The sequence below is a fragment of the Microtus oregoni genome, unplaced genomic scaffold, assembly GCF_018167655.1.
Source record: "Microtus oregoni isolate MIOR12 unplaced genomic scaffold, Mior012 000069F_ref0000032, whole genome shotgun sequence".
NCBI classification, from domain to species: domain Eukaryota; kingdom Metazoa; phylum Chordata; class Mammalia; order Rodentia; family Cricetidae; genus Microtus; species Microtus oregoni.
The window spans coordinates 7,488,506-7,516,111 of record NW_024543976.1 but is presented as its reverse complement, the minus strand read 5'-3'; the positions used below and the strand labels follow the sequence as shown (position 1 = coordinate 7,516,111).

At 43.7% G+C, this 27,606-nt stretch overlaps 1 protein-coding gene across 2 annotated transcripts; it reads left to right on the top strand.

The window, feature by feature from the left end:
* LOC121440662 (protein PRRC1) lies at positions 1-26,536 on the top strand. 2 transcript variants are annotated; one of them, XM_041641455.1, is made up of 9 exons: positions 1-96; positions 7,627-7,746; positions 8,351-8,740; positions 10,071-10,231; positions 13,975-14,077; positions 18,326-18,489; positions 21,720-21,823; positions 24,239-24,341; positions 26,202-26,536. In XM_041641455.1, the coding sequence occupies exons 2-9, from the start codon at positions 7,647-7,649 to the stop codon at positions 26,409-26,411; spliced, it is 1,335 nt and encodes a 444-aa protein (XP_041497389.1). In that variant the 5' UTR covers positions 1-96; positions 7,627-7,646; the 3' UTR covers positions 26,412-26,536. The 2 variants fall into 2 exon arrangements, with proteins under 2 accessions (XP_041497389.1, XP_041497390.1); XM_041641456.1 differs by having other exon boundaries at positions 43-164.
* The last annotated feature ends 1,070 nt before the right edge of the window (positions 26,537-27,606 follow it).

Sequence of the window (27,606 nt, the reverse complement as noted above, 5' to 3'; positions counted from 1 at the left end):
CCTCGTCCTCGCTGAGCCGGATCCCCGCGCCGGACACCCGGATCCCGACCCCGATCCGCGTGTGTAGCTTCCGCATAGGCGCTCGCTCGGAGCCAGGTGAGCGCGGGCCTGGCGGTGACCCGCGCGGAGCGGAGCGGCGGCCACAGACCGCGGGCGAGTCCCAGGTGGGCGGGCCGGCCGGCGGCGGAGTGCGGGGGGCTCCGGGCGGCGGGGACAGGCATCGGGCGAGCCGGGTCCATCCCCCCGTGTTGCTCCGGCCCCCGATCCCGGTTCCCGGGCCTGCACCTTCGCCCTCGTGCATGGGTGGCCAGGCCCGCGGACCTTCGCCCGGCCAGCCCGGCCTGCAGACGTGGCACAGGCTGCCCACACTGCCCAGGCCACTGGCCCCGGTGGGATGCAGCGTCTGCTCCTGGGATCCCCGCGAGTGTCCAGCGCCGTCCTGCAGGGCCCGTCACCCCGGACCCGCTTCAGCCAACTTTGCAGGATTGCTTACTTCCTAAATGGCAGGATCTCCCGTCCAAGAGTTGTTGTCACAGTAGTTTATTTGGGAGGCAGCTTTGACGCGATCCTGACACTTTTTGGCACTCCAGTGCAGTGTGAGCACTGCTTGAATCAGTGAGTGTTTAGGGAAGTTTATTTTTGGGCTCCACACAGAGTGACAGACTGCTGACCTCCGGCTGGTGGTATTCGAGGCAAACCCAGGGCATCAATAAGATCAATAGGAATAGCTTCGAATGCTCTGAATCTATCAAAAGTCCACACTCTCTTATATCCTAGCAGTAATCGTGTATTTTCTAAAAGCAGACCTGAGTAGGTGCAAGCAGATTCGAAGAGCAGTTTGATCGATTATAGCCTGAGGACAAATCTTCTAAGCTCTTTCTTTCCATCTCTTTTCCCATAACGTTGATGCATTTGGACTACTTTTGTTCCTCAAAAGCTCTGTCGACTTTTGATGTTTCTGTGTTTTTTATCCTAGCAGGCTTCTTTTTTTTTCTTTATTTAAGAGGATATGTTCATGTTTATGAAGTTTATTTTATTATCGCATTCAATCATTTCTCTAACAGTAAAGCTTTTAAGGGCCGAAAGAAATTGATCATGTATCTCAGGTGAACTCTTTTGCCCATGCAATTGCTGAGAGATCGGGGTCATCTTTAAATAGGACCTGACTGTGGTAGGGGGTAGATAGCTCCTGCCACAAGAATATGAGTGACAAATTAAGGGATGAAGGAATGGTGGTAGAAAGTGATGCAGTTGGTGAAGGAGCCTTTCTCTCAGGTTATCTGACTTTGTCCAGGTAGGGAATATGTCTAGAGTTAGCCTCTTGGATGCCTTGTTCTTCCTCTCAGCCAGACTTTGCTGGGCAGGTTCTTGTTTGTTCCCACTCCTCCTCAGTTTGATCCTAGCCATCCCCTAGTCTCCCACCTTTGGGGAAAGCTCTGAGAACATCCGCAGTTTAAGCAAACCCAGGGAATCGTCCACAGCATCCCTCCTGGCTCCTCTGCAGTAGTTAGTGCTGTCATCCTGTCCTGCTTCGAAATGCTGGCCCCTGGGTGCCATGGTGTCCTCCCTTCTCCCTGTCATTCTGCTGGTTTTATTTTCTGCACGTTGGCCACATGACTGGAAGAAGGTTTGGTGGTAAGTAGTCGTCGTCCCTTTATCTTGGTATGCCCTTCTTGGGAAAGATAGAGCAGAGCACCGTCTCAGAAACTGTTGGTACATTGATAACACTTGTGGTTTGTGAACTCCAGACCTAGTTGGTGTCTCTACTCAGGTGTTTCAAGGAACTTGACCCTGCTGAGTTAGAGGGGAAGGAAGCACTTTATGATTCCACCCCAAGACACCGTAAATGTCCTTAGCCTCTTGCAGAGCTCTCTGTCCTACCTGTTGACCCCGCCATCTGTCTGATGGATTGTGTAACCCATGTCTCTCCATGCTTCCTTTATGGGTACTCACTGAGTCTTACCCCCTAAGTGTTTCTCAAGTCTGGCTCCTTTCTTATCCCCATCATCACCTTAGTTTAGGCTACAGAGTCTCAGCCTGGCACTATGGATGTCTGGGGACATACGATTCTTATGGGTTGCGAGATGTGCGTTATGGGAATTTGAGCCACCACTTAATATGAGCAGTACCCTGTGACAACCAGAAGTTGTCATGAAAACCCTAGGGAATATGAGATTATGATTATCTGTAGTATAGGATATTGACAGACTTATTTGAACTTTTCTGTACCTCTGAGTGCTCTCTCTGCCCAGTGGTCCAGTATACATATTTCAGCCAAAGGAATCCTTTTTTTAAATTTTTTATCCCCCCCCCCCCATGGTATTGGAGGTTGAATTCAGGGCCCTTGCGTTTGCTAGGCAAGCATTTCACCACTGAGCTGTGACCCCGGCCCAAAGGACTGTTCAGGACACAAATAGGGATTGTCAGTGGCTGGGATCAGCCTGAGTCTTCCAGTGGGTGGTAGATGGGCTGACGTCTGTGAGGTAGAAATGCCATTCATCAAGAATGGAAGTGGACCAGCGTCAACGAATCTCAGGCACTTTTCTGTGTGCAGAGTGTAAAAATGGCAAATATTAGGAGTTGCGTGGGGGGTATAATTTTGTTATTTTACCTTTATGAAGGGAGGAAAATGAGAGAACAAGGGAGTGTTTTGTTGCTGGCTCTATGTTTTGAGGAAGGATGTGACGTTTGCAGTGATGATGTGGTTCTGTGTCCTAACTGTGGCGATGACGGGTGTCTGCACATGATTCAGTTTCACAGAACTGTGCACACTTCGTACACACACAGGTAACTAACAATAGCTGGAGTCCAGGGAAGATGTGCAAAGTGGTTCCTGTGGATTTCTGCACATGGTTGTGACTGAATGCATAGAATACTCTACTATGTTTTTGTCTTTTGGATTCAAAATCTCAGAAGAGTTGGAATAAAAAGACAGGTACTTCCTCCAGCTCAAGTGCCTTTCTGTTCATCGGAGGGCCAGCTCCTTACCGCTGTCAGGAAGACCAGGCGTCTGGGCCCCTGGCTGCCCCTCAGTCTTGTTCTGCCATTTGGGTTTTTGTGACCGTCTTACTCCCTTTTGCCGCACGTAGCGTTTATACCTGCAGTGTGCTCACTCTTCTTCTGGAAGCTTCCCCTTTCCTTGTTTAAGTTCTCTCTTTTCTTGGCGTATGGAAGTTTGGTTTATCCTTCAGAACTGAGCTCATCTCTGAGTTGGGATCCTTCTCTAGACTGTGTTCTTGGCGTCAGAGAATCCAGCTTTGGATATAAAACCCAGCCTCGGGGTGTATTGCTGTTGCTGTATTGAATTCATCGTTGGATATTGGTGCTTTTATTTGGTTGTGGCTTGTACGAGTCTCTAAGTTGACCGGATTTCGCTTAACACTATATTCCCAGAGGCTGCTTCAGCGCTTGGGAAACGACAAACTTTTGCTGAACATCTGTAAAATGAGGAAAAGTATCAAGAGCTGATTTGGCGTTGGTTGTGTACTGTCTGGATTTCTTTTCCTGTTGTATAAAACACTCTAACAGACAGTGAAAGCCACTTCAGAGAGAAGAGGGCTCATCCGCTTCATAGTTCAAGGGCATAGCCCACCATGGTGAAGACTTCCAGGCGGGAGCTCAAAGGTCACATGACATCCAGAATCGGGATGCCAGGGAGATTGATGAATGAATGCTTACAGCTGCTTGGTAGCATGGTCCCACCAGTTGAGAAAAGTTTCTGTTTTGGTTAAGTGATGGCATTCTCCTCCAACTACAGTGACCAGCATTTTAGACTTGTTTTCCTGCTGTGCCCCCTCCCCCGCTTCAGGCCCTTGACAATGGCTGGTCAGAGAGATAGTTAGGACCAGCCTTAGTCCAGTCTCTCACTCACCAGTCTTGGACCATCCCTGGCAGCGGATGCTTTTGATCCCTGCTCTCAGTGAACAGTGAGCGGTCTGTTTTCCTAATCCAGAGACCTCCCTTCCGTGGATTTTCTCAGATTAAATCTGTTCTGCTCTAGATGGTGCCTCCCTGTCCCCCACCCCTAGCAATTCCAACAGGGACCTTATCCATTGACTTCTCATCGGCCAGTGGCTGATTTATCTTTGGGTGAGTTGTGTAGAATTTTCCCATTGGAGACTCCTCCTTTCTGATCCTCAGCCAGATGGACTCTCAGAAATTCCAGCTCAGTGGAGTTTTCCCTCAGATCATATTGTTGGTTCTTCTCTAGAGGATCTGAAGAGATGCCCCAGTCCTCTTGAAGGCGCTCCATTATTAAGTAGGACCCCTCAGGGAAAAGGGTGGTCCTCCTTTTGAAGCCTGCTTATTGTTTGGGAAGATCTCTTGATTCATCTCTCCTTATGACCACGGGCCGGCACTGTTCTAAACCGCCTAGAAGCCTAGAACACTGGTTCTCAACCTGGGGGCCAAACAACCCTCCCTTCTGCAAAGGTCTCCTAAGACCATTGGGTGTATGAGATATTTACACTACTATTCCTAACAGTAGCAAACTTACAGTTACATAGCAACAAAATTTTATGGTTGGGGGTCACCACAGCAAGAGGAACTGTATTAAAGAATTGCAGCATTAGGAAGGTTGAAAACTACTGGCCTAGAGGGTCTGCTATCTCCTAAAAACATGTGCCTTTTGTTTAGAAAGATGACTCAGTGGTTAAGAGTTCTCACTGCTCTTCCAGAAGATCTAGGTTCGATTCCCAATACCCCTCTGGTGGCTAACAACTGACTGTGATTCCAATTCCAGGGGATCTGATACCCTCATTCTGGCTTATGTGGGTACCAGCCACCCACATGGTACACAGATATGCAGGCAAACCATTTATAAACATAAAATTAAAGCACAGTGATCTGCCCTGGGACTAAACACTTCTGCTAAACCTACACGTCTTAGCATTTTCTGCAGCATGGCCTGACTGCACTGCCCTTTGACAGCGGCTGCTCCTGGACAGAGTACAACACATTGCACTACCAGATCCAGAGAGACTTAAGCCGATGGATTATAGTCCAAAGTTTCCTACATTCCAGCCCTTTATCTTCTTGGCCTCTGCCCTGCTCCCTGCTTATTCCACTCTGCCTCTCAGGTTCTCCTGCATAGACATCATCTGTGGGGCTCACCAAATGAACGCTGAGCGAGAAGGAAAGACAGGCCAGGGGATGAGACTTAGGACAGTGCAGCCCGTCCTTATTCAGGGAGAAAAGCCTGTGGAGGGATCTCTGCACAAATCAGAGACCACCACCAGCTTACTCGCTGGGGTAGTTAGAAGGAAGGAGATGGGGTTAGGGAGTTGCAAAGCTTCTGACTAAGAATGGTGAGCAGTGATGGAAAGAATGTCAGGTGATCAGTAAATGTCTTTCCTGGGGTCAGCAGGGCAGAGTAGCCAATATTCTATAGAGCAAGTTAATTTACTTCTAGAAATCAAATTACTGTGGTTACTGGAATCAACCAATCAACCAAGATGAAGTTCACAAATGAGATGACCCTGGGGCTGCTAAACCTCCGTTTTCCATTTTTACAGTAGAAGCCCGACCAGCAATGCCACTTACCTGGGCATCTTCCCACTTCAGCAAACACAATCAAGATAATGCCCACAGCCGTACTTAGTGGCTGTAACCCAGGTGATTCAGTGTCTGTCAGGTTGACTAAGGTTTACACTATCATACACTTAAGATGAATCTTAAGATTAGTAACTTTTTTATAGAATCATATCCACCCCAGCCACACACACCTCCTCCAGATAGTGATGCCCCCCACCCCCCGTGTGTGTAGGTATGAGATCTACTGCAGGACATAGCCCTGCAGAAAACAAACTCTTCCCCTCACCGCCATCAACTCTCTCAGCCCCTGAGCTCCTCTTCCATCTGTGCTGGGAATTTGACTGGCTTGATTTTGTGCAGGTCTTATGGCCCTGTTCTGTCTATAAGACACCGCTTCATAGCAGCTCAAGCTCTGGCACTTACAATCTTCCCGAGCCTCGGTGGGAGGGGTGTTACTTACCTGGTCCTTTTGGGGCAGAGCACTCCCTTAACTTATTTGCTGTGATTTCAGTACTTCTGAGTCTCTCTGTTAACTGCCATCCATTGCAAAAAGACCTTCTCTGATGAGGGCTGAGAGCCGCACAGATTATAGGTATATAACTGAGTGCTTAGGAAGCAATTTGATTTGTGAGATGTTTTCTTATAGTTGGTGTGCATCATCATCTTTTAGGACATTGCTTTCTTGTGGCTTGTTTTCTACAGTCAGCTTCTAACCCCTGAGCCACACCATCGCATTTCATAAAGCTGCTGTGGACCAGGAGTCTGGAAGCTAACATGTTTATAAAGCTGAACACTTCCTGATTTTTAAAAACATGTTAATAGGCATAGACAACATGGAATGTATTGAGGGAAGAGAGTGCATTTGTAAAGTCAAGCAAATTTAACATTTAAAAAGAAATGTCAGTAGAGTAGTCCACGTAGAATGTTTGGTGAGGGAAGACGTGGAGTTTCAAAGTTAAATTAGATGTTTGCATTTTAAGCAATTTGATTGAAACTGGCATGTGACTCTTAATGGGACTCAAGTGGCCACACCAGCTTGGCACTTTAGTATTTGAAATATATAGCTTCATTAATGAAATGGCTACCGTAAAATTATTTCCAAGTTGTAAAATATGTGTATGGACTTGTCACAGGATATTTGTGCATTAGTTTCATGCAGTGTTTTTTTTAAATTTATTTAAACTTTGTTATAAAAATGGTTGCAAAATAAATTACACACAGAAATGAACAAGACCCAAAGACTATACTAAAGCCTTAATTAATTATTCTTTTATTTTTGATTTTCGAGACAGGGTTTCTCCATAGCTTTTTTGGTTCCTGTCCTGAAACTAGCTCTTCTAGACCAGGCTGGCCTCGAACTCACAGAGATCCGCCTGCCTCTGCCTCCCGAGTGCTGGGGTTAAAGGCGTGCGCCACCACCACCCGGCTTAATTAATTATTCTTTATCAATAAAAAAATCGGGAGTCAGATATTGGGGTAAGAACTTGAATGATCGGAGAAGCAGGGGAACAGCCACTAGTCACCTGTCTCTTCCCTTCCTTCCTCCAGAAGGGGCCAGAGATCCTCTCTTAGCTCCACCTTGCTATGTCCTATCTCCTTATTTGTCTAGTCCTCCAAATCTCAATGGTTAATTTTGGTCACCTAGTGGCTGGCTCCTCCCTCTAACTACAAGCAAGCTTTATTTGTTAGAACACAATCAAAATATCACACAGCACTAAAGAGTCTTTTTTCAGATACCAAAGATCCTATTTTTAAATATTGTATGTACGCACATGTGTGTGTGTGTGATATGTGTATGGGTACCTTTGGAAGCTAGAAGAGAGGGTCAGATACCCTGAAACTGCCGCACAGGTAGTTGTGAGCTGGCTGATTGGGCACTGGGATCTGAACTCGGGTCCCCTGCAGGAGCACAAGTGTTGTCACCTGATGGGTCCTCTCTCCAGCTCTGAGGAGCTGTGACAAACCCTTCGTCTAGATATTGCTGTATTATAAGGATTACAGACAGATTGCTTCTTTCTGATCATCCTTAATTGTTCTCTAACTACGTGAGCTGCCACCCCTGTGCAAGCTTATCATGTTTTTCTGTCTTTGCAGGCCACAGTAACTGAGGGAAGATGATGGAAGAAAGTGGAATAGAGACCACTCCACCTGGAACCCCTCCCCTGAACCCTGCAGTCCTGGCTGCCACCATGCCCTCCACTGAGGTTCACTTAGGTGGGTGTTGTGCCTAACCTCTGCTGGGTGGGAGAAACTGGGAAAGACTCTGGTCTCTCTGAATCAGTTAGAAGACTGTTTGTTCCTGCTTCGCTAGTCTTGTCTGTGTTCAAAGAAGTAGCTCTTTAAACTTAAGCACAGCACAGCAATTGTCTTGAACAAGCAAGGAGGCTGACGCTTGCTGCTAGCAGGCTTGCTCTCTGCTCAGTCACTGCAGACCTAGCGGCCTTCAGAGTTCTCGTCTCTGATGTCCTAGGACTTTGTGGGGATTAATCTTTTCGAGGTGTTAATGTCTAGGTTTTTATGTTCAAATCGGGGCTGAAAACTGACCTTCTTGTCTAAGAAACAAAAATGAAAAGGAAGGTCTGCTCTTGGACGGTGCCATCCTTGAGTTACGCTGTTTATCCGGTGGATAAGTGCGGGGCCTGCGCTCAGGTACAAGCGTTATGCATTGGAAATTACACCTTTAAAATTAATTATTAAGATTTGGCTTACCACATTAGGAATTTCCCAAGCAGTGAAAGTTTGAAAATGAGATGAAAAGCTTTTTCAGCCTTGTGTGTTTATCCTCTCTGTCTGCTTTTTTTTTTTTTTTTTTTTCTAGCTACAACCAGTTCCTTCTCATCTCCCAATGTGTCTGGGATGGAGTCCCTGACACCACATGCCTATTCCACGCCTCAGCCATCCCTGCCCCCTGTGCAGCCATCAGCACCCCCTCCTTTTGTGCCGCTGTCTACAGCTCCGTCGGCTCCCCTGAGTGGCACTTCGGTGCTGCCCTCCGTGTCTCCGTCCCCTGCCATGGCCTTCAGCAGCCCGCCTTTATCCTCCTTCCCACCTGCGACTTCTGCCTCCGGTGTGCTTTTATCTGCTCCACCTTCGGGTCCTCCTATATCAGGATTTTCTGTCGGTACCGCTTACGACATCACAAGGGGCCATGCCGGGAGAGCGCCCCAGACACCGCTGATGCCATCCTTCTCCGCGCCCCCAGTCACAGGTGATCTCTTACTTTCCTCAGTACACAGCTGCCTTTGGTGCTTTATTGTCGTGTGCCAGCTTTGAGTTGTACTGTGCTGTGCTTTGTTTACTAGACAGTGATTGAGGTGCATGGTATAGTACTATTTTAGTTTCTGGGTAGATTTGGGCACCTGCTGCTCCTGGGGCTTTGCTTTCTCGACATTCATGATCTAGGCTCACTCTGACTTCCAGAGTTTCCCAAGCTCATCTTTTTGCCACTTAAATTATTAACAGTAAAAATAGTATAACTTACTGTGTGATTTTTGTGTGGTATAAAAATTGATATATGATTGACATTTGAGGTGTGAGAAAGACTTCTCATATTCCATGCTAATATTTGTTACTTACTGATAGGCTGCAGGTTGTAATCCAAGAGAACCAACATCCCTAGGGAGTACATTTTATGTAGCCAGTCCCATGTGCCAGAAGTGGTGATACTAGGCCATTTCTTTTCCTAGGCCAACTACATTCCCTCAGTCCCCTTCTTTAGTATGGTTATGGAAACAAATTATCAAGACCCAATCTTTGTTGTCTCCTGTTCATGATTTTAGGGTAAGGAGCACTTTAGCTTTGATTATTTAGTATCCAAATTGACCTATCTATCTTTCCAAATAAAAATTTATTACGGAGCATAGACATTACATGTTTACCTGTGTTTACATGTGTTTTAAAAAGATTTATTTATTGTGTGTGTGTGTGAGAGAGAGAGTGTATGTATGACCATCATATGCGCACATGCATGCAGACAGTCTAGGAGGCCAGGAAGTTGTTTTATCGGCTACCACTGGAGTTACAGATTGTTGTGAAGTCATCTAATATGGCTGTTGAACCTGGGTCCTCTGCAGGAGCAGCCAGTGCTATCAGCTGCTGGACTTTCTCTCCAGCCCCAATGGGTCCAAGTTTTCCTTTGGAAGTATATGGAGTATGTATGGTGATTGTTGATGTTTTTTTTTTAAATGATGGGCTGAGTACTCAATTATTTTTATGGATTAAGGAGATTAGAAGTCCACCTGTCATCCAGATGCTGAATAGGACAAACAGGAACATGCACACACAGACACTGAGTGTGTGTATGTGTGCTTGTATTTGTTGTTTTTCAGGACACTTGGTATAAACCTGTGTGAAGGAGAAAATACCTCTTGAGGGATTTTTTGCATCTTGTTTATAGAGGTCTGAGTTAATAACTTCATCTTTAGGTGCTTCAGTAGTTCTGTGGGTGGATTTGTCTTGAGCTTCTCATATGATACATCTTTTTATAGGAAAACATTTGTGGAATAAATGACCCAACTAAATGTTTTGCCATTGACTAGGTATTCTGCCAGCCCCCATTACTCAGCAAGCCAGTATGACATCTCTGGCACCAGGACCTGGAACCACATCAGCCATTACTTTCCCCGAGGAGCAGGAAGATCCTAGAATTATTAGAGGCCAGGATGAGGCACCTGCCGGTGGGATCTGGGGCTTTATCAAGGTAAGGGTGTTTGTCTTTCAAATCACGGTTCAGTTGTGAAGCTGACAGGGTATCCAGTAGAGAAAGGCAGTGTAGGGTAGGAAGGCAGTGCTCTGAGAACACAGTATGGTGTAAGGGAAAACAAGCCCCTTATGGCCAGATTTTTGTAGTTGATGCTTATCTTTTGTCTATGTGTGTCTACCCATGTACTCATTCTCTTAATAGAATCCAGATGGATTAGTGGTGTGGGCTTTGTGTTCTTTGTCTTTTCTAGAAGACTTCATTAATGTCCTCCTAGCTGTAAAGTTGCCTGTCTGTCTTTGTTTCTTGTGTATTTGGGGTCTGCATATGTTTGTATGTATGGACGGATGTGCACAGGTGTGTGTGTGTGTGTGTGTGTCACTGAATTTGGAATTTTTCCATGCACCTTGCCAGTGATCCTGTCGTCTGTGCTCCGTCCAGAGCGAGGGCTCTCAGACATGTGCTGTAGCGCTCTGCTTTTTACACGGTGCTGGGTTCTGCAAAATCATGTTTTATTTTATAAATCTGTTATCACTGTTATCTGGTTGTAAGTTTTTAAGTCATTTTACTCTCTCTAATTGAGAAAAATGTGTAAAAATCTGTTATCACTGTTATCTGGTTGTAAGTTTTTAAGTCATTTTACTCTCTCTAATTGAGAAAAATGTGTAAACATGTACATTTTTTGTTGTTTTGGGGGTAGTGTAGACTGAACCTGGGGCCTTACACACACTGGTAAGCACTTCATTACTAACCTGATCCCCAGCTCTCTTTTTTACTCTCAGTCTTAGAAAGGCTCACTTAGTATCCCAGGCTGGCCTAAAGCTTGCAGTCCTCCTGCCTCATCCTGGCTTGTAACAGGATCACAGGCCTGCACCCTTAGGCCTGATTAACATGATGCAGCTGCTGAGCCATACGGTGGTCCCTTCTGATTCTAATTCTTAGAAATAAAACGACTTAGCACTCTTGTATGTAATCTTGCTGGGCATCTCTGACATCATTAGTTCCTGATGAAAGCCCTGTGATGCCCTAGAACTTCCTGCATGTTGGCTTGCAGCAGCCACACCAGCACATGTTGTTCCGTCATTGCTCACACACCGCAAAGGATGTTAATTTGAAATATTGTTTTTTTTTCTGATTCAATAGACAAAAACATTTGAAACCTTTTTTTTTTGTGCCTGAGTACGTGTGCGTTAGAGAGAGAGAGAGAGAGAGAGAGAGAGAGAGAGAGAGAGGAGTCCTTGGGTTGAAACACAGTGGCTTATGAGTGATGTCTACCATATATATTGAGGTCCACTTTCTTGCTGTATCCAGAGCTTGTGGTTTGAACTGGCCTGGCTTGCCAGCTTGCTCCAACTCTCCATCCTGAGCATTGGGATTATGTATGGCCACCACACCCATTTGTGTGGGTTCTGGGGATCCCAACTCTGGTCCTTACGCTATGCAACTGTGTTACTTTATAAGCCAAACTTCCAACCTTGAAACCATGTTTTAATTTTTCATTTCTTTGCTATTAATTTTGGCCTTTTTTTTTCTCCATGAAATTTTGTTGTCTGTATTCTCTGTTCATCTTTACCCACTTTGAAGTTGGGAGGCTTGCATCTCTAAGTGAGTTTGTTAAGAACTCTGGTTAAAGCAATGCTATTTTAAGATGTACACGTTATGGCCTTTTCCATTTTAATCTGCATTTTAATTTTATTTTGCTTTTTTCTCACAAAAGTGCTTGTGTTGAGAAGTCATTTCTGTGCATCTCTTTCAGTTCTGTGTGCGGAAAGAATACCTTTGCATTCCATCTAGGTTTTTTAACCACTTCAGTTCTAATCCTGAGCAGCTCCATGTAGCTGATATGTGTCAGTACACCGTGTACAGCAGAGATGAAATTTAAGTGTTTTCCAGCCTCTTAATGGAGTATTATGATGTCATTCCCTCAGCGACCTGATATCCCCCTTATTTTGTTTACTAAATTACACATTAATGTCAGTCTTTGTCTTTTATCCCGTTGAACCTGGCTCTGTAATAGTAGCACACCATTTAAACTGTACCTAGGCTTGGTCATTCCACTGATGCGTGCTGAATGCTTGCTGTGTGCTCCGGTTCCGGCTCTGTGAGCCTCTAATAATGTTTTCTCTTGACATTCACTTTGCTGGTCCTTCCACTTTTTTCTTAAGAAAAGAGAGTTTTGAACTCATTCTGTCAACTTCGTCCCAGGGTTCTGCCGAGAAGCCGTTCAGTTTCATTACATACATTAATCATAGTTTTAAACTAAGTGGTTAATAATGGTCATGTTTCAGGAATCTGTTCTTTCTACACTTTTATGTTTCGCTATGCTGTGAAATATTTTCTTATATAGAAACTACAGCCTTCTTCCTGCTTTGTAAAGAGACTGTCGGTTGCTAGTTTTAATACTTGTCACAGTAGTAGAAAACATGATTTTATCCTGAGGTTGCCTGACAGCTCATGGTGCTGTTGGGCTGAAGAATCCGGAAGGAAAAGCCACCTAAGGAAGAGGGTTTGGGAATGGGGACAACAAGAAAAGGAGCTTGTGTAGAACATGTGAACGACAAAGTTATCCATTAAGGCAGTCAGGAGCTATTCTGAGGGATAAAGGTGAGAAATATATTTTTACTGCCTTCATTTTTTTAGGAACAAAGTGTGGCCTTATATAGACACATGGCTGCAGTCCTCATTTGGAACCCTGAGAGAAAAATCTTCCTATAAATGTATTTATAACTGAAGCACACTTTTCAGACTAACACTTTGAGCAGTGTTGCTCCAGAGCCCTGCACAGGTTGCCTGGCCTGCTTTCTGTGTGAAGGGAAGAAGCCAAGAGCACTACTTAGAATCGTAGTAAGAGTTTGACACTGATTGACCTCATTTTACTCAGAGATTCCAAAAGTACCATTTACATTTTTTTAAAAAAATTGGTAGCTGGGCGGTGGTGGCGCACGCCTTTAATCCCAGCACTCGGGAGGCAGAGGCAGGCGGATCTCTGTGAGTTCGAGGCCAGCCTGGTCTACAAGAGCTAGTTCCAGGACAGGAACCAAAAGCTACGGAGAAACCCTATCTCAAAAAATCAAAAAAAAAAAAAATTGGTGTACCGATGCCTGGGAAACTTAAAAAGAAAAGTTTCCTGTGTTGGTCTCGCCGGTAACCACAGCTGTTGTGAGCACAGTTTGCAGTAGCTGGCCATGTTTGGGAGACACCATTTCATAACACTCTTTCTCAACCTTAGCCCGTCACGATTTTCCCACCTCCTTTTCTGTGATGTTCCCTGCTCCTGGGTAGTAGTGTGGTTAATACAGGTGTCCCATTGAGGGCCGAGTGCTCATCTCTTATTCCCAGCACTGTGAGCAGTTGTGCAACTCTTGAGTAACAAACATTTAAGTGTAGATGTGGTAGAGGGTCTCCAGGCTCTACCTGGAGGAGTCATTGGCAGTGAACAGTAGCTGAGGGAGGAAAGATCATTCTTCTTCAGGAGGTGACCACTGGCAAGTTGCCTGTGCTCCAGGGGATGTCCCCACATCCGTACCCATATGTGCAGTACTAACTGACATGACGTTGAGAGTAGTGTGTTGAGACGTGGGGGAATTTGGAGAGGGAAAGGGGGTAGAATGATCACACTTAATTGTTTTCATGGATGAAATTCTCAAAAATAAAGTTTTAAAAAAGTTTTGTCATGTTTATGAAAGTCAAGGTATTCTGGTATTCTTTGCTTGAACTGAACATTTGAATCTTGCTTTGTCCAGGGCGTTGCTGGGAATCCTATGGTGAGATCTGTGCTTGATAAGACCAAGCATTCGGTAGAGAGCATGATCACGACGCTGGACCCCGGCATGGCTCCCTATATCAGTATGTATAGAACTGAGCCCAGTGTCGGCCACGCTTCTAAAGTGTTCGTCAGTTTCACTCACAATTATAGTTTCAGTTCATCTCTGTCATGTAAGTGATAGAAATTCCTCCTGTGCTCTTAATTCAAATTCATTCTCAGCCTGAGTTTTGCCTAACTAATTTATCTTTTGCTTAATCATCATCACATAAGTTTTAGAACTTCATAGTATGAACTTTGGAAAAGGGAAGGAGTAATTTGATTGTGGGTGAACTTTTCTGTGTGTCCCAGCAGCTGCTCCCAAATAACCGTATAAATGCTCAGCTGAGAGCTTAAGCTTGTTACTAACTAGTGTAGCATGAATAATAAAAACCCAGAGACAGTATTGGGATTCAAGCTGAAGATCAGAAAAGCAAAGCGGCTAACCACTGGCTCTTACCTCTACCTCACACTGAAATGGGTGATCCTGCCTCCACAAATCTTCAGACTGAGACTGAGCATGAGACCTGTTTCCTCCCTTCTTATACTCTCTAGTGCTGGGATTAAAGGCATGCACCACCACCACCTGGCTTCTCTGGCTAACTCGTGTGGCTACAGGGATGAAAGGTGTGTGCCACTACTGTCTGGCCTGGATGGCTGACTAATGTGGCTGCTTTGCACTCTGATCTTCAGGCAAGCTTTATTTATTAAAACACAAATGAGGTACCACTATAAACTAGCTCTTACATTTTAAGTTAAACCATATTTCTTAGGGTTAGCTCTTACACTTATAAATTAACCCATATTTTTTATCTACATTCTGCCACGTGGCTTGGTACCTTTGCTCAGCTTCTTCTCTTTGTGTTCTTTTTGTCTGCAAGTTCTGCCTAACCTCTACCTCATGCAGCTATTGGCCAGTCAGCTTCTTTATTAAGCCAGTCATAGTGACATAAATTCACACAGTATAAAGGCATCTTCCACGTTTCCTCCTTTCTGTCTAATTAGAAAGGATGGTTTTAACTTTAACTTAGTAAAATTATATACAACAAAACCAGTTATCAAGTAAGAACTATAATTATAATAGCTAGTTCGTTTGTATTTGGCAAATTTAGAGAAAAATACTGTCTATCTTACCTTTGTGAGTCTAAAGATTTATACCTAATTTACCTTTTTACCATGACTAAGGAAATCTTTTAATTATTTAATCTTTAATTCCTTCAAAGAACCCAGAAGGGTATAATATTACTTAAGGACAGGGACATCTGACTACCTGGACAGTCACCCAAGTTCTTTGTAATATTGGGGCATCGTACATGCCTAGTATATCTGACCGACATTTTTGAGAAACAGGGAGTTTTGAAGGACTGTCCTACCTTGTCTTGGCTAAGTTTGGCAGTTGCCCTTTTTGTCCTGCTGGTTCATACTCTCAGAAATTAAGGCAAGGGCAGTTTCTTTTCTCCAAATGATAGCTGTTACCATAAAGAAAACAAACTCCATATGGGTTTTCTTCATTGCCCATCATCCTCTTTTGAAGAAAATTGTTGCTGTCAGGAGCAGATATATTTCACTGTCATGAAAAGCCTTAGGTTATTAAATATATTGAATGCCACATTCTGTAGATCTTTGAAGTGTTTGAAGACCGTTTATATGTCTAAATATATCTGCATATGACCTTGAAAACATACCTACTATGGCTACAAGTGTGATTATTATAGATAACTAACTACTAACTTGTACTTTAATTATACATTACATTTTTTAATGAGTGATATAACCACAATTCCCCAAACAAGAGTAGAAACCACACATACAGTATAACAAAATTAACCTTAAATGTGTGTCATTAAACCAAAATCCATACCAATGTAAACTATTTTGAGATTAATAGTTGTCTTTTGAATTAAAGTAGATTCAATAATCTACCTTTTTAATTTCATCATTTTTATATCATATTGGCCTTTTTTTTCCTTTAGAAAGAGATCTTTGAATTTAACTCTTTTTGTCTAGCTTTTTTTTTCCCCTCTGGGATTAAAGGTGTGAGCCACCACCTCCCATCCAGAAAAATACATGAACTTTTAAAGGTAACATGATGGAGGAAGGTCATTGGTTAAATAAAAAGAAACTGCTTGGCCCTCATTGGTTAGAAGATAGGTGGGAGGAGTAAACAGAACAGACGCTGGGAGGAAGAGGAAGTGAGCTCAGACTCCACAGCTCTCCTCTCGGGAGCAGACGCCTCAGAGAGACGCCATGCTCCCAGCTCCCAGGCAGACGCACGCGATGAAGCTCTGACCCAGGATGGACATAGGCTAGAATCTTCCCGGTAAGCGCACCTAGGGGCGCTACACAGATGATTAGAAATTGGCTAAATTAATATGTGAGAATTAGCCTAGAAGAGGCTAGATAGAAATGGGCCAAGCAGTGATTAAATGAATACAGTTTGTGTGTTGTTATTTCAGGCATAAGCTAGCCAGGCAGCCGGGGTGCTGGGGACGCAGCCCCGCCGCCCTTATTACTACAGTAACATACATATCTGTATTAATACAAATATAGATTGTGTTGTACACAAGTTAGTCAAAGATGACTTTTTGTTTTAGTTTGAGCGGATAAAATATAGTTTATGTGTTTTGTAGGTTTTTTTAAGGTTTACTTTATGTTTGTAGCCAGGATTTTCAGGGGATCTTCCCAGATCAAACCTGATCCGTATCAACTTGGAACGAGTTCACAGCCTCTACCCCAAAGCAACACACTTTTTACTTCCATTTTGAAGTCAAGATATTTTTAAAATATATAGGTTGGTTTAATCCAGCAGTTTCCGTAATGCGGTGTGTCTTAGCAGTTGTCATTCATTCATCAGCAGTCAGAAAATTCAAAGACAACAATAACATACAGGATCCAGACTCCAAATGTATTTTCCATCTTTGCCTGCATTTTTACCATTATGTTACTTTATTCCTTCTTTGAATATTTTATTATTTTTAAACTATTTTTTCTATGACTATCTATATCATTTCTCTTTGTCTCATGAGCTTATGTATATATTGACACATTGTAGCCCATTTAGGTTTTTTTTTCCATCTGTATCTGTCTTCACTTCCTGTCTGTAATCTTTTGTTTGCATGATAAAACTTAAACATGCCATGTGGTTTGTTCATGGCGTGCTGGCAGGGCTCACTCTGTCAGTGCTCTCGGCTAGTATGAAAGACTTGAGAGTAGGAGGCCACATGTGGCTTCATTTTTGTGTGTTTAGAATCTTTGTGAAGCTTTCTCAGGTCTTAGGTGGATGTAGGTATCAGATGTTTGGGCACCATTCGTAGGTGGACTTTTCTGTGTGTTCCAGCAGCTGCTCCCAACAGAGACTTAATATTAATTATATATGCTCAGCTGATACCGTAAGCTTTTTACTAACTGGCTCTTACATTATAAATTAATCCACATTTCTTATCTGTGCTCTGCCATGTGGCTTGGTACCTTTTCTTAGTATGGCAAGTTCATGGTCTCAAAAATCAGCAAAATACAAACAAATGTAAAAACCCAAAGAATTCTTTATGTTTGTAACCATCCAAAGGACTCATAAATTTGACTTTACTCCATGTATTTATTTTCATATTTACATATCCATACCAATCTAGTTGGAGATAATGATTATATATTTCTTTACTTCTTGTGTATATCTTTGACATTATGAAATGAGCATTTTTGGAGCTCTTGCTGTTCCATTGGGCATACTGTATTAGAAGTCAGTTCTTAGAGCAAGACCACGGAGATGGCAGGTGTTTTCCTACAAAGAAACCAGCCCTGTCTTCCTCAGGTAATAAAGCTGGTTAATGAGAAAGCATAGAATTCAGCTGTTGAACTCCCCTACTGGTACCCTCTCCTAAGGTTGTTTGACTGTAGAGGACTGTGCTTCAGACAGAGTTAATGAGTTCTGGAGTGTTCATAGAATACTGAAGAACTGTGCTCCGGTTACCACAGGTGACTTGGAGCCAGTAGGAGGTGTGTGCCAGCCTCGGCTTGTGAGAGAGACTGCAGAGAATGTGCTGAATTCCCATCCTTAAAATGCAAGGGAAGTTGGTAGTTTGATCAGAAGATGTGATAAAAAGAGGATTTGTGTCTGACTTGGGTTTTAGTCCTGACAATAGTGCTTAGCTGTGTTATGGTAGGTAAGGTTCTGTCAGCCTAGCTCACATGTGTGAGGCTGGTAACAGTAAATACAGTGTAAGCTTATGACATGGTAGTAATTACCAGAAAGTTACTGTTAAATTTGGAATTGAAGTTCCTTTTGGTTCCTGTAGAATCTGGAGGTGAATTGGATATTGTTGTAACCTCAAATAAAGAAGTGAAAGTGGCTGCTGTCCGAGATGCCTTCCAGGAAGTCTTTGGCTTAGCTGTGGTTGTGGGGGAAGCTGGACAGTCCAATATCGCCCCACAGCCAGTAGGCTATGCAGCTGGATTAAAGGTGAGTGTGACAGCTTTTCCAGAGTTTGCCCATAATTGTGATAAGGATCCTGTGGTCTGTGGGGAACTACTGCAGATTTATATTCTGAAGTACTAGCTTTATCCTTAGTTAGTCAACACTGTAAATGCTATGAGGGATATAAAGGAGTTTTAATTAAATAAGTCTCAATTAGGTTTTGATTATTGGAGGAGGATGGCAGTTTCATTAAGAAAGAACAAAAAGAATAGATCTTGAAAGGAATCTTTGTAACTTAGTATTGCCTTTCAAGTCAGTTAATGAAATTATAATATCTGTTTGGTCCCAGTAGACACACACACATACACACACTACTCTCTGTCACATTGTTACAAAGACACAATCATTCAAGAACAAATGAAGTTGATGGCATCCAAACATTTTCCTATCCTAAAGCAGGGGAAGGGAAATCCCAACAGATTCTTTGGCCTCACTTCCCCTGTATTGTTCTGTGACCTCATTTCCCCTGTATTGATCTGTGACCTCACTTCCCCTGTGTGGTTCTGTGACCTCACTTCCCCTGTATTGATCTGTGACCTCACTTCCCCTGTGTGGTTCTGTGACCTCATTTCCCCTGTATTGTTCTGTGACCTCACTTCCCCTGTATTGTTCTGTGACCTCACTTCCCCTGTATTGTTCTGTGACCTCATTTCCCCTGTATTGTTCTGTGACCTCACTTTCCCTGTGTGGTTCTGTGACCTCACTTCCTCTCTGTGGTTCTGTGACCTCACTTCCCCTGTATCAGTTTATCATGCTTGCTTCCTTCTGCAGTAAAAATTCCTGTAAGAATTTTGAATATTTTTCTCCAATTCTCTGTTGGGTTTCCAGTTGGCTAGCCCCACTTCTTCACTTCCTGTCATAATCAGAGTGCACTTAAAGCCCACCAATAATAGGCTCGCTGTGTATTTGGTTGGTCAGGAACTGTTGAGCCAGGTGGTCATCTTCTCTGTTGTTTCAATAGAGTTTTGGATAGCCAGGCTGGCCTCAGACTTGCTTTGAGGCCAACACTGGCCTTGAACTCCTGATTCTACTTCTACCTCCTGAGTTCTGGAATTATAGGCCTGCAGCACCATGCCTGACTTTTACTTCAGTCTGTTTGTCTCCCTGTGGCTTCTGGGTGCACATCTTGCTTTTCTCTCTAGCTTCCTCTTGGACTCTGTCTCCATACACTTCCTTTGCTGACCTCATGTCGTCCCTGGCCTTAGCCAGCATCTTATGCTGTCGCTTGCAGCTTCATATAACTGCTAAGACTGCTTGTGAATTTTGAATTTATGTAAAAGTTGCCTCTTTGACAACTCTACTTGAATATCCCAAGCTCAGTACGTCTAAAACAAAACTTTTCCTTTTTCTTATATGTAGTCTCAGTCAATGGCAGTTCTGCCCTTCCATTTTCTTATATGAGAAAGCTTGACACCAGTTGTAGAGTCTCCTCTTGTTTCTATTCCATCATTCTATCTTGTTTGCAAGACAGACTATAGTTTGCTGTAGTTTTTCTCTATGAGGTTGCTGTACATCATACTAGTCATTATGGTACTCTTGCTGTGAAGGGAAAAAGGATTAGGTCACTGTGGGCCTCTGGCCACAGTGTTTTTGGCCAGGCTGTCAACATAGAAGTTTTGTTGTTGTTGTTGTTTGTTTGTTTAATGTTTGATTCTGTTTAGATACAACTCTATATGTACAAATAGATGCTGGTATGTATATACATTATAATAAAGTCATAGCCAGCAGTCCTGTAACTCCTGTTGGGATGCAGTTTATTTAGCACACACGTTTTCCTCCTAAAGTATTTCAGAGCCCTCCTATGCTGAGCCTCAGATAGCACTTCATTATTACACATGGGACCATTTGGAATGGTAGTAACTTTTTATTAGGATTTTTTTTAATATTACAATCTTTTCTCATTTTACGTAGCTTACCACTTACTCCCCTTCTCCCACACCCCACCTCCCTATCCACTCCTCTAAAAGGATATGACTTCCCTTGGGGAGTCAACAAAGTCTAATACTTCACTTCGAGGTAAGACCAAGGCTCTCCCCCTATATCTAGGCTGAGCAAGGTATTCCTCCAAAAAGAATGTGCTCCTAGATGTCAGTTCAAGCACTAGGGATAAGTCCTGGTCCCACTGCCAGTGGCCCCACAGACTGCCCAAGCCTCACAACTGTCCCCCACATTCAGTGGGCCTAATTTGGTCTTATACAGGTTTGCCCACTATGAGTCCAGAGTCAGTGAGTGTTGACTAAGGTTTCTGTTCTGCCCAGTTCCACAGCCATCAGTCCCAAAGAAATACACAGAGGTCTACATTAATTATAAACTGGTTGGCCTAGTAACTCAGGCTTCTTATTAATTAATTCTTACATCTTACATTAACCCATTATTCTTGTGGGTGTTAGCCACGTGGCTTGGTACCTTTGTCAGAGAGGGGATTCTCATCTTGCTTCCTCTGCGACTGGTAACAACTGCAGACTGAATCTTTCCTCTTCCCAGAATTCTCCTGTTCTCCTCACCCCACCTATACTTCCTGCCTGGTTGCCCCACCTATACTTCCTGCCTGGCTACTGGCCAATTAGTGTTTATCAAAAATAATACAAGTGACAGGATAAAAGACCATTGTCCCACAGTACTCCCCCCTTTAAAAAAAAAACAAACAAGAACTCTAAACCTAATATCCTTTGTTTACCTTTTCTCCTGACCATTATCCATAACAACTTGTAACCAACATTCTAAACAAAGGCAAACATCCATAATTCAGAGTTTTTGGGGGAGGAGGGATGTGGGCATAGTTTTCCAGGCTACTTCCTGCTGACTGAGGGCACTGGTAATCTTATGGGGACCTAAAGAAAATTTAGAATTATGATCAAGTCCTGACTGGAGTATAATGTGGGGCTCGATCATCTCAGCTAGCAGTCTTGAAACTGTTCTGGATGTAGAACTCAGACATCTAGGCCTCTATTCCTACCAGAGATTTCTCAGGGGATCTTCCTTGATCAAACCTTTTTGAGACTAGGTTTCTCTGTGTATCTTTGGCTGTTCTGGCAATCACTCTGTAGACCCGGCTGTCCTTGAACTCAGAGAGATATGCCTGCCTTCCAAGTGTTGGGATTAAAGGTGAGTGTATTGTATTCAATACCTGCATGTACTGTATAGCTAAGAATAGTATATTTAAGATTAATACTGTATTAAAAACCAGTTGACAACCTGCACTGCTTTTGCTCCAGGGCGCCCAGGAACGCATAGACAGCCTGCGGAGGACTGGCGCAATCCACGAGAAGCAGACTGCTGTGTCAGTGGAAAACTTCATCGCTGAGCTGCTGCCCGACAAGTAAGAGGCGCAGGGCACCCTGGGAATCAACACAGCCGTGTCTGGAGTCTCTAGGTCCTCACATGGAACACCTAGAGAAGGTGCCTCCTGTTTTGAGCCAGAGTGGGGAGTCTGCTCCGATAGTGGAACTGTCCCGTGCTTAGCTGGCTCTCGTCCTTACTTCTCTCTTGTAACTGAGCAGTGCAGAGCGATGCCTGCCTCTCAAGCTGTGCTGACAACCACTTGATACGTTAGGACTGAATGTAGGAAACACGCTACGCGTCAGCCTGGCCAGGTCTAATAGAGCCCTGGGAGTAAGCACACTGCTCCCATGTGACTCACAGTGGTGGAAGATGGGCAGGAAGATGTGATGGTACACACAGGCTGGAGATGCATAATACTGTGTGCGTAGCTTTACAACGCCTCTGGAAGCACAGTTCAGCATTGTTCTTGAGGGCTCTATGCCTCTATGTTTTTAATAGATTTTTTTTTCCCATGGGAAAGCCTGTTTGGATATGCTGAGTTACTTTTTAATAAACAGCCGTGCTTTGGTGAATTCTAATTTCATTTATAATCTCACGGTGTTGTGTTAATTTTTTGTTTACTTGTTGCCTAGTATTTTGTAACCATAATTTGCAAAATGTGGCCTCTACTGAGCTGGAAACATCTGCCAGGGAGAGCAATCAGCTAAAGGGGAAATCATCTCGAAATGTGCTTGCCAGGGAAAAGAAGTAGAACCATATAGACCTGGTTAGCGCTCTTCAGATACTGTTGTTCATTCATGCAGAGTTGGAAAAATTAGCCTGTTGTCTTCTTCCACGTTAGAATAATGCCAGTGTAAGTATTCTGAGATGAACAGGTCTAGACTTTGGTGTTAGTTTTAGACATGTTAAGTGCACAAAAATGTTATTACAATGTGTTAAGCATCAACTTCATTGTGGCTTGACTGGTGATGGTAGGCAGTCTCTTTGTGGCTTCTGAATCTAGTGTGAACCATTCTCTGCGCTGGGAAATATTTGGGACCACGGTCCATCACGTTCCTCTCACCTTGTCTTATACACGGGAAGAAAAGATGGAGATCCCTAGTAACCAAAAGTGATCAGCTGAGATTCTCCCCACCCCTGGCCCCAGTTGTGATCCTGTTAAAGGACTTTATGAAGAAGAGGGAAATCTGAAAGTTCCCTTAGCCGGCAGGGCGAGGGACCGAAATGGAAGGGCGCTGGGCACGTGGCAGGGATTGCAGGTTCACAGAGGGGATGGGAAAGCAGGTTCCCAGTTGCAGTGTCTGGTGGAGGTGGTGCTTTTTAGAGGTTGACTGGACTTCTGATGTGTGTGGCTTAGAGACTGCTGGGCTTGTAGGGCAGCTTCTCAGGACACAAAGGGGCAGTCTCCACTTGGGTCAGTGCGGTATCCGGATGGACACTGCCCACAGCAGGCAGAACGAGGCAAAACAAGGTATAGCTGAGCTTGGCTGCACTTTCTTGAATGAGACTTTGTTAAAACAAAATATGAGATTTTGATTAGTAGTCAAGTGGAATAAATATTATTTAGTACTCATAAGTTGAAATGTTTTTAAGATGTGAATATTGAGACATTTCAAAGTATCACTTTAATATTCTGTGGAGTTGCCTATGCTGCCTTGTGTCTTATTTAGTGTTTTTTTTTTAAACGTGTTATTTCCTTATTCATTTTGTGGTTCTTTGTGCTTTTAAAATCTACTTATTTTTTAAAAGATGGAGTCATTGAACAAACATAACCTTGTCCATGCGCCCTTGGTGCTTACAGTCAGGGCTGTTTCATATTTCTGGGAGCTAGGATTCTGATGCCATCCCAGTTATCTGAAGTGTGTTCCTGGTGCCTTGGGTTTTATAATCTATGGTTAATTATCTGTCAAGAGTGTGCTTTCAAAGGCTGGCTCCTGGCTACAGCTGGGACTGGAAGGTTTCACGTTCATGAGGCTCAAGCACACAGTTGTTTCCTCTGAACGAGTTTATTTCCTAACATTGTTAGATGGTTGCATGCTGGTGAGAGTTGGTATTACAAATTTCCCCATATTTTAGCAAGTATCATTTAAAAATATTACCCGCAAGTGGCTCTTTGCATATTCTGGTAAGTCAGCTGTGTATTTGAGAACCCCCATTCCTGTCATCCCCCACCTTAGTTCTGTTTCCTTTTTTGTTACTCTCTTTCTACCTTCTTGAAATTAAGACAGTAAAGTAATTTTAGTTTTACATTTATGGCTTGTCCATGTGCAAACTAATTAGACATTTTCTTTCTGGGAACTGTGGTACTTTAGTCTGAACAGTGAGAGGGAACTTGCTTTGCCATTTTGTATCTCCACTCTCATTTTATCTAGCGTGTGAACAGGGTGCTGCCCCCGTCCACTCTCATTTTATCTAGCGTGTGAACAGGGGGCGGCTTCCGTTTCTCTTCCAGGTGGTTTGACATCGGCTGCTTGGTGGTTGAAGACCCGGTGCATGGCATCCGCCTGGAAGCCTTTACTCAAGCCACACCGGTGCCTTTGGAGTTTGTGCAGCAGGTTAGTTTCTTTGCCTTTTCGTGACACTCCACATTTATTGTGAGGATTATGCCCTTGATTCTTTGTCTTTTGCTCTGCTTGTCGGTTTTCTATTGTACCATGTTGTTATTTTCCATTTTTTATGTTCATGGCCCCGGAATCAGAAGAAAACTGGCCTTCATCCATACCAGACAGTTGCCCCCCTTTTACACTTATTTGGAATGTATGACATTTGATGGTATGGGAAGACATTTGATGTTCTCTGAGAAAATATGTGTGCAGTTACATTTCAGTTTAATGTGTAGCCATATAGTTGCTAAAGGTGCTTAGTGGTCCTTCCTATGTTTGCAGTGTGGAAAGATGCTTAAAGTTTTGATGTTCTTTGAAGCTTATTTGCACCTAAGTTCTCTTCAGAAGGTCGCGCACTCACGTGAGGACAGTTAGAGGCTTTAAGCTGCTGCTGTGCATATTAGTATTATATTAACTATATATTAATATAATATATGATATTAATATTAGCATATTGTTATGCTAATGAAACTTAAAATGGCCATGACAGGTTTTCTAGGACGATGGAAGTTTTACCACTGTTGATTCAAAAGTATTAGATTGAGCCTTGTAGAATTGCTGTCTTTAATAGTCTAGGAGTCACTGCCATAATTCATGTGACTTAGCCTAACCACTTCCATTAGCCCGACAGGGAAAGGGCACCACCCAGCAATAAAACACTGATTAATGCCTTGAGCGAGATCTGCACACGGTTCTTGATGCTCACAGTGGGACTTGTGTGGTGTGTGAGCAGCAGGCTCCCATGGATTCCATGGTGTGTGAGGAGCAGGCTCCCATGGATTCCATGGTGTGTGAGCAGCAGGCTCCCATGAATTCCATGGTGTGTGAGGAGCAGGCTCCCATGAATTCCATGGTGTGTGAGGAGCAGGCTCCCATGGATTCTGTGGTGTGTGAGGAGCAGGCTCTCAGGATCTTTGAAGACCTGCTGTCTCTCTTTGAAGCACACTGCAATGCTGGTAGTGCAGAGCATGGCACTGTCTCTTTCAGGGTTGGTGGGAAGCTATTTGATGTAACTCTTGACTATTTGTCTTGTAATCATCTGTAGTGTTTCCAAATTGAGCCTAAGAAATTGTTTTTGTTTTTGTTATTGGTTTCATTTCGTTTTGTTTTTGAGGTAAAGGGAAGCCCTTGGGGTGATTGTGAAGCAGGTAGTGGGGCATGCGTGCAGAGTGCAGGTCCATGCTGCCTGCAGATATTCTCTGGACTCTAAACCAGCCCCAGCTATTGAACCCTTGAATCTGTTTGCCGTTCACTTCTGTGTGAGAAGTGGTGTTCATACAGGCTGGGTAAAGGTGGGGAGCGACAGTACTGGTGGCTGCTGACCTGGCCTGGGTGCCGTTTGTGAGCTGCTGACTCGTATTATCCGTATCTGCAGACACTGTCTAGGAACTACTAAATCCTTTCTTAAATGCGCTAAAGACTCAACATGTAGTCTCTCTCTGCTTGGAATTCTGTGGCTCTAAGAACATGATTTTAGCAGAAACCTGTTACTAATGTGAAGTGACCCTGAACGTCGAACTAGAGCTTAAGCCCTCAGCATGAGTTGTGAGAAGCTGGGGTTCTCACTGGATGTGCACTCAGCCCTCTGAAAATGTAAATTGTGAGGAGATTAGATTCTGTGTGACCCGTGAGTGTGCTGGGCTCATTAACACAGTAGGCGTGTGCAGTCGCCCTTGTAACCATACTCTTGAGGGTTTGTCAGAATCTGTATTAAAATAAGCAGAGTCGAGGCACCAAGGAGTCTTCTGTAATATAGCGAGTTCCAATTCTGTTTCAGTGTGTGACAAGTAACTCACCTTCCTTTTTCCGTAGGCGCAAAGCCTGACTCCCCAGGACTACAATCTGAGGTGGTCAGGCCTTTTGGTGACAGTGGGGGAAGTCCTGGAAAAGAGCTTGGTAAACGTCAGCCGGACTGATTGGCACCTTGCTTTCACTGGCATGTCTCGCCGACAGATGATCTACAGCGCAGCCAAGGCTCTGGCGGGCATGTATAAGCAGCGCCTGCCACCCAGGCCCATGTGAGACCAGCTGCTGGGAAATGGAGACCTGCCGTCACCCTTGGCTCTGTGCTAGAGGAGACTGGATAGTTCCAGAGAATCCAACAGTTTTTACAATTGTCCTTTTAAAAGAATAAACAATTAAATAAAGGCACAGTGTCATTCCAGTAAAACAGAAGAAGTAGATCCTCTTTCCACTGTCATGATTTCATACGTCCTAGTTCCCCCAAAATATACACACATATTTACAGCACAATTCAGTATACCAAATTTATAACGCGGAAATCCATGCTCACAAATGGATGATTGTTCTTGGCTCTTCTGGTTTCTTAAGAACATGTCTGTGTTACCTGCCCTGTTAACCCTGTTGTCATCTGTGTGTGCACATGCTCAACAACCAACCTGACATGCTTGCTGGGTCATGGGGGTTGTGCACAGTTCCTTGTGTTTTATAGAATATGGGCCACATTAACAGAATGGATAGTTTTTGTCATGTATGTATAGTTTAGAAGTTAGACTTGTTTCCTTTTTGTTTTAAACTTTGGCATTTTGCAGATCCATAACTCTGAACATCAGAAAATAACGTTTTATTTTTCTTCATTGCTATGTGAGAACTAAAGGGCAGATCATTCAAATCTATTTTAGATAAGATATGTATTTGTGGTTTTATTGTTGTTGTTATTGAGATTTTTTTTAAAAAAAAATTGTGTATTGATGTTTTACTTGTATGTCTATATACCATGTGCACAGTGACCAGGGAGGCCAGAAGAGGTCATCAGACCCTGAAACTGGAGTCACAGATGGTTGTGAGCAACCATATCGGTGCTGGGAATCGAACCTGGTTCTTCTAGAAGAGCAATCAATGTCCTTAACCCCTGAACCATCTCTCCAGCCCTTGTGTCATTTGTGGAAGTTGGCTGTCATGACAGCTGTTCCTCCTGCATCTACTCACCGTCTCCAGACTCTAAGAGAGGATCCCCTTCTCTTGGGATGGTATGTGTTTTCTTTAGTGAAAGTTCCTCTTTTTATTATTTGAGAAGTTCATGAAGTGTGTTCTGATAACACTTGTCTCCCACCCCTTCCCCTCCATGTTCCCCTTCTTGTCCTCTTTACCGAGTCCAGTTTGTACTGCCCAAATAGGTGTTAGGCTGTCAACCAGTTGACCTATGAGGGACTACACCCTTGAAAACTGACTATCCCTCAGAACTCATCAACTGTCA

Excerpts from the sequence above, each read along its gene's own strand:
- LOC121440662 (XM_041641455.1), top strand. The coding sequence starts at position 7,647 with ATGATGGAAGAAAGTGGAATAGAGACCACTCCACCTGGAACCCCTCCC. Across the intron at positions 14,078-18,325 it reads CGGCATGGCTCCCTATATCA|AATCTGGAGGTGAATTGGAT; the intron begins GTATGTATAGAA and ends TGGTTCCTGTAG. Across the intron at positions 24,342-26,201 it reads CTTTGGAGTTTGTGCAGCAG|GCGCAAAGCCTGACTCCCCA; the intron begins GTTAGTTTCTTT and ends CTTTTTCCGTAG.